Genomic DNA, 12,676 nt, shown 5'->3' on the forward strand with positions numbered 1-12,676 from the left:
GAATTCATTACGATGGGCTAAGTGACTTGTTTTCGTCGTTACCTATTAGATGCGGTTTTTACAATTGTACGCCTGAAGCTTTTACTTAAAAATTGGTGCATGTTTTACATACTTCATTTGCGTTTACAGAAACACGAATAGGCTAGAAGCACCTATGTAGATCACTTTCATAAGTCTGCTGGACTGGACTGGTCATAAGAGATTATTAGTAACCGAGATCTAACAGGACCGGGGTCAACCTCCAAGCGGTTTTCCCTGAAATCCATCTTGGTTTATTCTTTATGAATTATGGGCTAACTGCCCTGCTTTCATCCTCATCTCTCACTGTTGCCCCGCCAGCGGATACCGACAGTGTAGACGGGGTTACAATTCTATTAAGTTTAAAATAGCTCTAAAAAAATATTTAATTACAAAAAGTTATTATACACTACAAGAATTTTTCAATGAGAAAATTTTATTGTATTTGTACCTATTTGTTTCAATGTAACAATGTTTTATTTATTTTATGTTAATCGACGATACATATATATAATATAAAAATGTAGTTATGTACTTTATGAAATATTTATTAATGTGATTGCTGTACCCTTCCAGGGTTCACGTTGATTTTTTACTTTTAATAACTTAAGACCTATATTGTTGCAACATGAAATAGCAATAAATGATTGAATTGAATTGAATTACCCATTAAAAAAAAGACTTTCTTAAGTCTATCTCTAGTAAAATTATATAGCTAGTTATTAATAAATTGCCAATTATGATCATATTCATGTTTAGTGAATCATATTTTAAACCAATATAACATGTGTATAGTGTAAACAAGACGGAAATTCCAACTAAACCTGAACGGTTCCCGGTATCTCTCGTTCCTGTTTATGTATACATAATTAAGATTGTGTTTTACAAAAGAAAAACCAACATCAATTGTGGTAAACCCGATTATTACAATAAAAAAATTAAACTACAGGCACCGATTTTGTTAACATCTTTATGCGGTGCTAAAGAAATTTAATATATAAGTCTTTTAGAAGAAAAAAAAATCTAGAACGGTTTACAACTGACGGAGTTAACTGCCTGCGCTAACGGGATACGTTGGCGGGGCATCAGTGAAGGGTGATCGATGAGGATAAAAACAGGCCAGTTAGCCCAACATGATGAAGTCATCAGGAATTAACCATGATAGTTTCCAAGGGGAATCGCGAGTAGGTCGACCTGGTTGGGTATATTGCTAACAATGAGATTCTCAGTCTCCATTACTAACAATCCCTTTCCCCCCAGCAGGTGACAGTTAACGGCTGACATGATGATGATGATAAAGTATATAATTGACGCAATATACATAAGAAAATACGTAAATACATAACAATAAAATAACGCTTAATCAGTGTTTTTGTGTTATATCACGTATCAGTGCGCATCGTCACCGCCTACGTGATATTGTGCAAAACAAACAAACTGTACATCACTAAATAATATTATATTAATGAAAGTTAAAACATAACATTGCATTGTAAGCGGAAGGGACCGTGAATTTGATAATACAATGTGCCAAGTGTGAATTGTACAAAGATTTACGTTTGCATTCACGATTATTGTAAGTTATATTATCTCATCAGAGACAGACTTTGTAGAAAAGTCAATTGCTTGGGTACCTCTGTCCTATTCGTGTTTCTATCGTGTAGCAGTTGTGTTTGCATGGCTATGTTTCGGTTTGAAGGGTGGGATATGGCGTGAATTTACTGGGTACAGAGGAATAACACCTGAATTCGGGGGAAAGGGATTGTTAGTTATGGGGTCTAATAGCCCCATTACTGGCAATATACCCTCTCAGGTTGACCTCCACGCGGTTTCCCCTGGAAACCATCATATTTAATTCTTGTCGAATTCATCATGGTGGGCCAACTAAGCTGCATTCATTCTCACCTATCATCTTCCACTGGTGCATCGTCGTCGTATACCAATAGCGCGGGCGGGGTTACCAATCCATTTTCACCTATTAAAAAGAAACACCTGAATCCTCAGGAAAGGCAACGCATATTATGGGCGAAACAGTATGCTCTGTTATTTCCATGGTACTGCTCATGTCTATAGGCGACGGTTACTACTTTCCATCAGGTGGGCTGTCAGCTTGTTTGCCATTCTAAGTTGTATAAATTAAAAAAATAAAAAATAAAAAGTTTGTACGTTGTAAGGGTTGCCGTTTTTCAAGCACTTTCTTCCACTCACAATCACTCTTTAGAATCAATTTACAGTAGCAGTATTTCCGTACCGATACTATATCATAACCTTCAAGAAAAGATATTCATATATTCCTTCTTAAAAGGCCAGCAGCGCACCTGCAATTTCTCTGATGTTGCAGGTGCGCTGCTGATGATGAGTGACGGTACTCACTTAAGGTGATCTGCATGCTCGTTTGCTACGTATATTTAAAACAAAATGTTTACAGACAGCGGTTACCATTTTATCAGATGGGAATGTAGCTGACATTCCTATCTGATGAAATCGTTTGTATTTTTTATTATTTATTTAGTCTTTATTGATCACGTTACGAAAAAATGTTTGATACAAAATGCGGGCTTAATGCCATATGTTTTCGTTCTCTCCCAGTCAACTTTTGGCAAAAAACAGAAATGTAAAAATTTGAAAATTGTTTTGGATAAACAGTTATAGACGTGTCCATTTTGATATAAAAATTATATAATACATACAATGTATTTTATTTCAAAAAGTCCCTTCGTGAATATTAACTTCGATTTATCAAAACAATGAAAAGCTTCAATCTATACTATTATATAATTAGTTATGATTTTTATATTTATCGTTTTAATATGTACTATGTATAGTTATATATGTATTATATGTGATTTATGTATGTACAATTTTTGTAAATATATTATTTTATATATTTGTATGTACATTTATTTTAAATTGTTGTTATCTCTCAAAATATTTATTTAATTAAAAAAAATATATTAAAACAATGCACCGTCATTTGCTTTCTCTGTTTACTGTAACGTAACGGTTGACTGGTAGAGAATGCCATCAGGCATTAAGTCCGTCCTGTAGACATATTTTAATGTGTGCAAAAGTATAAATAAATAAATAAATGTTGATTAAAAAGAATATCGATTAAAACATTATCAATAAACCGGTGTAATGGTGACTGACTTATCAGTGGGCTGAAGTAGCAACCGTGCGACCACACAACACGGCGATGCGATAACCTAGGTTATCACTTCTTCGAAATTCTCGATTGGCAACCTTGTATAAGCGAGGGGAAGGGATTGTTCATAATGGATTGTAACAGAACCGTTGCTGGCAATATGCCTGATCAAGTCGACCTCCACGCGGTACACCCTGGAAACCATCGTTGTATTTTTTTTTGATGGGTGAAAATGGTATGGTAACCCCGCCTGCGCTAACGGGATACACTGGCGGAGCACCAGTGAAGGGTGATAGATGAGAATGAAAACAGGCCAGTTAAGCCCATTCATCAGGAATTAACCATGATAGTTTCCAGGGGGAACCGCGAGGAGGTCGACCTGGTTGGGTACATGGTTAATTTTTGTTGAATTCTTCACGATTGGCCAACTGACCTGCTTTCATCCTCACCTTTCATCTATTATTAGTGCCCCGCCAGCGTATACCGATAGTGCAAGCGGGGTTATCATCCTATTTTCGTTCATTAAAAAAAACCTTTTACGAGCAAGCGCAATAAAGGGCGACCCCTCAGTTGTGGATTCACTAAGCGATATTCAAGAAACGCTGTTTGGCAAATTATCGTTCTTTTAGGTTAATTTTCGATGTTTTGAGTTCAATAACTTAGTTTCCGTTGCGGTCAAAATTCGTGTAGTACTTGCTTTTTGCCCTTTACTTTGTATGCGCGGATTTCAGAAATACTCAAACTGTTGAATTCTTAAGTTAAATTACAATAACCTTCCAAATTAAATCAATATATTTTTCATGAGCGGTAACAATAATTTTCTTAGGTATCTTTTTTGGAAGGTGGTCTGTGGTTTCAGCAAAATTATGTTGAATGAAAATTAAACATTTCAAAACACTGTCCGCTGTTGTTTATAAAAACACCACATCAAGCTTCAATAGAAATTTACATCAAAAATCAATTCAATATACCATTTCTAGAAAGCATATAAAAATAAAACATAAACTAGCTTTTAACTTAGACCTTCAGGAATACAATTGTGAAAAACATAAAGTTTCCTTTGTCACGTCTTACTACACCTACGGAAAAGGCTTATTCTATACCGGGACCACACGGCCCAGCAAGCATATGACAAGCATAATTCCGTTTTACCATGACTGATGTCGCTATTTTTTTTGTGGAGCAAAATCTATTATATAGTACATTTTTTTTATTTACGAAAAGTGTAACATCATTGCACATTTTACCCTATAGTATTAAATATGAGCACTATTTTTGAAGATAAGTAGTTTATCAAATCCCAAATGTTTAAAAATAAGTAAATATAAACAACATCATATAATATCATTGGCGCCTAAGTAGGTACACTTGGTTATCAGTTATTTTGGGGGTTATTTTCTGAAGAAGCGAACTGGCAACCATCAGGTTATCAATGCAAATTGAACCTCAGATATAAGATGCATTTCCGAGTATGATTTGCTGGAAATAAAATATTATATAAGAACAATATTATATTAAGAAATAAAAAAAGTAAAAATATTATTTTAAACTGCCTACCTCACAAAGGATTTGGCGTAATGATAAATATCTACATCTCTTATTGTGATCTAGACTGTTGACGGCCAGATAAAATGTCTCCCTCAAGTTGTCTAGTGCAAGTTAAACTCACACATAAGTGTGTTTTTGGAGGAGTTTTGTTAATTTCTCAAAAAAAACTATAGTAAGAAACATTCTATTCGTAAAACTAAACATACTTCTCAAAAAACATAGTACGAAAAACAAACAAAAAATTTAATTTGAGATACTTTTAGTATGGGAGGCACAAATTTACTTTTGTCGTCGTCGATGTGTCCTGTTTTTTATTTTTGTCATTTTTTTTTACACAAAAATCCATTTTGGGGATAAATATTCAGTTTTATTGACAGAAAGAAGACTCCCTTAAAAATGAACGCTAATAATTTTAATTTTAACCAACAGTTATAAACGGAGTTAAACGCAATTGCCTAAGTGAAATGAAAAGCAAAGCAAAATTTGAGTCAGCAACTGAATGTTTACTTATCAGGTTACGTTGTTATGTTTTTTTATGAAAAACAGGCACGGCCGCATTCGTGCCGGGGCAAAACAATAACATAATTGTTGTTACTGGAAACATAAACGTTGCACCGTTGCAAAATTTATACAAATGAACAATTACAACGAACTAAAAACATTGCAGACTTCATTTACAGTATTTTGTTAAGCTGGTATTCTTAATTATATAACAACTAGCTTTTAATGCCAATTTCGTCTGCATTAGGGAGACTTTGTACAAAAGTCGATTGCTTGGGTACCTCGGTCCCATTCGTGTTTCAACCGTAAAGCAGTTGTGTTAGCATGGATGAGTTTCGGTTTGAAGGGTAGGCCCTGAATCATATGTTGCATTTGTATCATGTGTTAACAATGCCCTTGAGAAGTATGCGAAGGTAAAACAGCAAAATGAATGGAGAACATTGAAGGGGTTCAGGCATTCAGAAAAGTTTTTAAACGACAAGGCTGAGGAATGGCATAAACTCATCTAAAGTGGTGGCAGACAACAAGTAAGACTCATAAAGGGTGCCTTAACTGAACATATACCAAAAAGACATATACTATACAAGATAAGTCTATCCTCGGACATACTGTGCTGATTATGTGGTAAGAAATCTGAATCCATGGAACAGTTGATGTGCAACTGTGATTCGTTGGCAAGTATGCGTATGAGTCTATTTCTAGAGTCAAAGAACTATAGATAAAACGCGGGATATCGTAAAGGTAACACATAGAATCTATAAAATGATGGTATAAGGCAGGGGAAAATACAAAAGATCCCAATGGGTTGACGTGCAATGGCTTAGCTGACCCCATATGTGAATAAAAGAAAAGATCATCGACGTTATAGGTATATGACATGTTCTGTATAGTACGTGTATGCCAAATTTCATAGCGACTGGGTAAGCCAATAAGCCGTTAAGAGATAATAAACAAACAGAATCACTTTCCCATATATACCTATATTATTCAGGACTAGTGTTTAGCAGGGACTTTGTTCGCATGATTAGATAAAAAGTAGCCTACATTTTTCTCCATCCCAAATACTATGAGTATGCTTAAATTGATGATTAACATTTAATCAATTCTTAAAATCGACAAGGAATAAACAAACAAATCTACTTTTATTAATTTTTTTTAATGGGTGATAATGGAATGGTAACCCCGCCTGCGCTGAATGCTGACGGAGCACCAGTAAAGAATGATAGGTGAGGATGAAGCAGGTCAGTTGGCCCATCGTGACGAATTCAACAAGAATTGTTCACGAGGGTTTCCAGGGGAACCACGTGGAGGTCGACCTAATAGGGCATATTGCTAGCAATGGGGCTGTCAAACTCCATTGCTAACAATCCCTTTCTCCCCTACTTTTATAATATTAGGAGGGATATACAGAAATATAAATCATCAGCACTGGTTTAAAGGAGTGTTTGCAGAATATTTTTCGCAAATAAACATGGGTCAAGAAGTAACAAAAAATATAGAGCTATTCACAAACACGGTGCGTCCAGCTGTTATTTCCGTCTCGGCCAGGATGTCATACGAGAGCACCAAAGAAACAAAGTAACACACCAGTACAAGAGAAATAATTATAAATAAACCCGTGTAGTGTAATGAAAAATTTACTTTTACTTTACCAGAGGGAGACTTTGTACAAAAGTAGTTTGTTTGGAAGCCTCTGTCCCTTTCGTGTTTCAATTGTGAAGCAGTTGTTTGCATGGCTGTGTTACGGTTTGAAAGGCGGGATATGGCAGTGAATTCACAGGGTACAGAGGCATAACACCTTAGTCCTTAGGAATGGCGATGCATGGGTGGTATCCTGAGCGAAACACTATACTCTGTTATGTCCATGGTACTGCTCATGTCTATAGGCGACGGTTACCACTTTCCATTAGGTAGGTCGTTAGCTTGTTTGCCATTCTAAGTTGCATAAAAAAAGTTAAATTTTCCTTAATACTTGAATGCACCGCCTACCTATTTTTCTGATTGTCCAATGATTAACTGGTAAAGAGCATTATTCGGTGTTAAGTCCGCCACATGTATATACATATATACATATACCCACAGATAATATAATACTAATAATAGTAACAAAAATACTACCATAGATAAGTCAATCTATTCTTTAATATTGATTTAAAGCAGCTGCAGCTATGCTTGCATGGCTTTGTTTATGGTTTGAAGTGTGGGATATGGCGGTGAAATTAGTAATTTGGTAATAGTGTAAGTAAGAAATGAATAATGCATGAAGGTTATCATGGGCGTCACAGTGTATTTTGTAATATCCATGTTTATAGGCGACTATTATTACCACTTTCAATCAGGTAGCCTATCAACTATACATATAATAATATTTATATTATTATATGTATCACATCTTCCATATTTAGAACTAACAAAATGTTTCATCGTGCCTCCCACCAAATTGTTTATAATTACTCCTCTCCATCCAAAGGTTGACTGGAAGAGATCGCTCTTAGCGATAAGGTCGCCCATTGTTTTCTCATTGTGATTATTTCTTGTAATTATTTATATTTATAATAAGTTTACTATTGTAATCTTTTGGAGGAAACAATAAAGAGTATCTATCTATGTATCTATAACTTGCTTGCTATGCTACGTCGCATAAAACTATGCTGAAATAATATCCTGTTAAATTCCTTTGGAACTTTCATCATTAACACTATAGATGTCCGGTTAAGACGTTAAGGACAGCCGAGCGTTTACCGCCATGTTTGCAAAGTTTTTATTTCAAATTAGTTTGTTCTATTTCAACACAAGTAAAACTGTGCTTTATTAATTGTTGTTAAGGTTTAAGTTACATCAAAATCATTACACATTTTTTATAATTTTTTTCTATTCGATCTTTTAGTGGGTGTCAACTTCTTTTTGTGGCCATTTCATTAATTGTAGATTATGGAGAAGTGATGTATATAAAATGACACTATTTTAAATAAAATACAATAATTTATGATACTCTGCGCAGAATTCAGTAGAATAATCAAACAGTGGTCATATTTGAGTTTTAATAAGGTGACTAACTATACTCATTTACTGAGATTTATACTCTTTTTTCGCAAACCGTACTCTTTTCAAATCCTGTACTCTGAAAGTACTCATTTGTATTTCTAAAACATTTTTTAGATTATTTTATTTCAATTTTGTTAATTCAATATTTAAAATTATTTTGAATTCATTAGAATTTCAGTAGAACATATCCCACATGAAAATTTTAAAGTTTTAATATAAATTTCCTTATGTTGTCCACTAGGCACTAATGTTGCTGTTGAAAGGGTATTTTCACTAGGGAATAAATATTGGAGAAGTCACAACTTTCTGTAAAAACGTTTTCTGCCGTCTTAACAGTCAAATTTGCAAAACGAAAGTTGTTCGAATGTGGCTACATTATTAGACGAACATCCTCATTTAGCAAAATATATCCATTCCGAAGAAAAATATGTTTTTAAAAGAAAATAAAGTTTTTATCGATTTTTCTTCTTTTTTTTTCACCTATGAAATACTTGCAAAGTGTACTCTTTTTGAACAAAAAATAGTTAAGTCACCTCAGTTTTAAATTAATTCATAAGTCGTCATCTAGTTCTAATAAACAAGCAACGGTTTAGAAATTCGTGAAGAAGATACCTTACCTGTCTCACAGCGTACAACATCGCAGATTCTTCTGTCTTCAGTCTAAATTGCACAAATCTTCTTCTATCACTGTTAGCACTACCTAACAATGCGGATCTTTCTATTTATTAACTATCAGTCATATTATAATACAATGGTATATTCAATTCACTAATTGTTGATATTAATCTCATGTTATAAATTACTATTCTGCATTACTGTTTTTAACTGTAACAATTTGAGATTAATCGTAATTAGCTGTACAGTGTCGAATGATTATTACTTATCTAAAAGTGTCGCCATCTGGTGTCGAGAAATTTTAAACTGTCTTCGTTATGATGTGGCTACCGTGATACCGGATGAATATTTTATTTATGTTAAGTACGCAGCACAGGAGGGAAGGGGTTGTTAGTAATGCGAACTACCAGTCCCATTGCTAGCAATATACCCTGTCGGGTTAGCATTCACGTGGTCACTAATCATAATAAATAAAATAACAATGGTAATCATTTTACTGAAAGGTGTCGTGAGTGAAATAGTCACTAATTTGCATTCTAAATAAGAAGGTCGAAACTCAAATATATTTTACTAGGTATAATCTCATAGCTTCGTCCGTGGTCGTATCGGGATATTGCCTCAAGAAATAAGCTATCAAATAAAAATATAATTTTTCAAATTCCACTGATAGTTCCAGAGATAAGTCCATTCAAATAAACAAACAATTTTTTCCGCTTTATACATATAATTAGCATATAAATAATGGATAGAATCTTAATTTTACGTAGAGGTTATTAACTTCAATTTCTGCCTGCATTTACTGTAATATCCAATGCACTCTAACAGAAGTGTGCAATGAAGTCACTAAACAAATAAATATGCAAACGACTTTATTCCCTAATTACTCCAATCAGAGACATCGACTATTAACGTTATGATAAACATAACACTCGCCCACATTTCACCGAGCATGTTAGAAAGACATAACAGTATACTCTGTTATGTCCATGGTACTGCTCATGTCTATAGGCGACGGTTACCACTTTCCATCAGGTGAGCCGTCAGCTTGTTTGCCATTCTAAGTTGTATAAAAAAAAAAGAATACAACGTAACAGTGGGCGAACTTACCACCATCGCTATGATATATTTGATTTGTTAAATAATAAATGTTAGATCATTATTAATAGTTAAGTGCCTATTATTATAGTTTTATAAGTTCACTTACTAACTAAAAATGGATTCAACATGTCTAAAATAAATAAATGAACTAAATTAAAAGCTCTCTTTATCAACGCAGTATTTTTTTTTTGTTTATTTATTTGTGTAAACGAACAATGATAAAATAAAAAGGAAATTATTAATAAAGGAAAATATTGAGTAAAGTTGCCATCAACACCGTTTACCACGATTTCATTCCAAATATTATATAAATAATGTAAACATTGAAAAAACAGTAAAAAATTATGAGTATCATTTTAGAGATTATTTTTTTAAAAGTACTAGGGTTTGTTTTTTAAAATAATATCAAAATCATAAAAAAAGCATTACATGAATTCACAAGCCTATATAAAGGTGACGGTTTACTAGAGTTTGTACAACAACAGTGTTAGTCAAAATTGATATAAATGTCCGGCCGTCACCAAAAACTTTCAAGTCGAGATTGTATTGATACAATAAATTGATTTAATTAAATAAACATTTTTAAATACAAATTAATCTTACGAACATAGACTTTCATTATAATTATTTACCATAAAACCTGTTTAATTGTATTCATTACTTTCCGTGGCGCTCAATAAACAGCGGAACGCCTGAATGCGTCCCCGGGACACCCTGAAAAGCGTCGGCACTGCCCACTTTTCAGCGGCGCAAAGATCAAACGCGCCGCCGACCAATCGTAGTCCGCCGCTGAAAAGGGCCACGCCTACCCGCTGTAAAGGGACGCCTATTGACTCCAGTATACGTACATATTTTTATTAAGGCTTTGTTAGTTTGATAACTTAGGTATGTATATACAAAGGCGTTATGAAATATGAAAGAAATATATCTCACCTCACTAATGTAATAAAATTTTAACCGAATACGATGTGCGTATATCAATCATCATTTCATTTCAGCCGTTAACTGTCCACTGCTGAATATAAGCCTTCCCACTAACGGGAGTTTTGCCAGTAGTTGCCACGCCTGGCAGGCGGGTTGGCAACCGCAGTTAGGCTTTTAGAGATGTTTTAAGAGGAACGCTGCTAGCCATCCCCCTACCATTAAATATATTAATACATGTAAATATATGTTTGCAAATTTAGATATATATAGGTATAAAGTTATAAAAAATATATATAAAAGATATATTAATTGAATGCCGAATTGAATTAATTTTTTTCACAATAGCGAGTTGTGAAAAAAGTAAAGTTTAATATCTGATATAATTATGTTTCATACTGATACGCCATTTATAAATGGTTACCCGGGGTTACCATTCCATTATCGTCTATATTAAAAAAAAAATTATACGAAGTTGCAGGGAAAACTAGTGTAAAATAAATGACATTCGAAACTAGTGAGTCCACACGGAAATGTTTGTCTTTATGCACCCAAATAGGATTGGGGAACTGGATTTAAATTAGACAATTATCCATTCCGGTCCATCAATATATCCCGGTCATGTGGACCGTCGCGGATTAAAGCAAAATGTTAACATAATTATATATAACTACCACTACCCTCAAACGGTTTATTTTTAGCCAATGGTTGGCTGGTAGATAACGCCATACCGCATTAAGCTGGCCATTTATACAAAGTTTTATTGTGCAATAAAGAATAAATAAATAAAGATAATTGTACAATTTTTAAATATATTTTTGTGTATTAAAATTTATAACTGAAAGCAGAAATATAAATAAAAACACACACCTTTTTTTTCTCGATTCACTCATAAATCGTCAACATAGAAAGAGCACCTCTTTCTATAACATTTTTATGACATTTCATAGAAATGTTATGAGCGTATACATTACGAAATAGCAATAGAATGACGTCAGTGAGCAAACGGAAAAATGAAAAATGCACCTTCTTATTCGCAATTAATAATAGTGGCATAACTATTTAATTTGAACGGATAATATAAATATAATGCTTTCAACGTGACAAATAAGTTGAGCCATCCAAAAATAAAAGTGGACGCAATATGCAAGACAAAAATAAATATGTTCGATCTTGCTCACACTCCCGTATTTTACTTATGATGCTGTCTCGTGGGGGGGGGGGGGGGGGGGTGTGTTAGTAATGCGGACTACCAGTCCCATTGCTAGCAATATACCCCGTCAGGTTGACTAAGTGAAAACTATCGTGCTGAATTCCAGGTGTATTGATCACGGGGGCTAACCGACCTACTCTTTCAGATGCGATATATGGAGTAATATGATATTTGTTTTTTACTTTAAAAAAAAGTCGTGGATAAAATCTGTTGTAACAATTATATGAAAATACAGTCAAATTCATAATATATTAAAAAAAAAATTATAATACTTCTAATTTATGATAATACATTTATGAAACAGAACATATTATAGTAGTGCATGTGGTGTTTACCAGAGGGAGACTTTGTACAAAAGTCGATTGCTTGGGTACCTCTGTCTCATTCGTGTTTCAACCGTAAATCAGTTGTGTTTGCACGGCTGTGTTTCGGTTAGAAGGGTGGGATATGGCGTGAATTTACTGGGTACGGAGGAATAACACCTGACTTCTCAGGAATGGCAACGCAGGGGTATCATGGGCACAGTATACTCTGTTATGTCCACGGTACTGCTCATGTCTATAGGCGACGGT

The 12,676-nt window shown here is 34.1% G+C and overlaps 1 protein-coding gene across 4 annotated transcripts in view; it reads right to left on the reverse strand.

Moving 5' to 3' along the window:
- Nucleotides 1-12,676, reverse strand: part of LOC113519389 (forkhead box protein P3) — a 122,410-nt gene that overhangs the window by 24,065 nt on the left and 85,669 nt on the right. For 2 of the 4 annotated variants that reach the window (XM_052897160.1, XM_052897159.1), the window contains exon 2: nucleotides 8,875-9,082. The exons of the other annotated variants lie outside the window; for them this stretch is intronic. In XM_052897160.1, the coding sequence (XP_052753120.1) occupies nucleotides 8,875-8,895 (21 nt within the window). In that variant the 5' untranslated portion in view covers nucleotides 8,896-9,082. The remainder of the gene's footprint in view (nucleotides 1-8,874; nucleotides 9,083-12,676) is intronic. 4 annotated transcript variants of the gene reach the window in all.

This window comes from Galleria mellonella, unplaced genomic scaffold (genome assembly GCF_026898425.1).
Source record: "Galleria mellonella isolate WM207_F2 unplaced genomic scaffold, CSIRO_AGI_GalMel_v1 utg352, whole genome shotgun sequence".
In the NCBI taxonomy this organism is placed as follows: domain Eukaryota; kingdom Metazoa; phylum Arthropoda; class Insecta; order Lepidoptera; family Pyralidae; genus Galleria; species Galleria mellonella.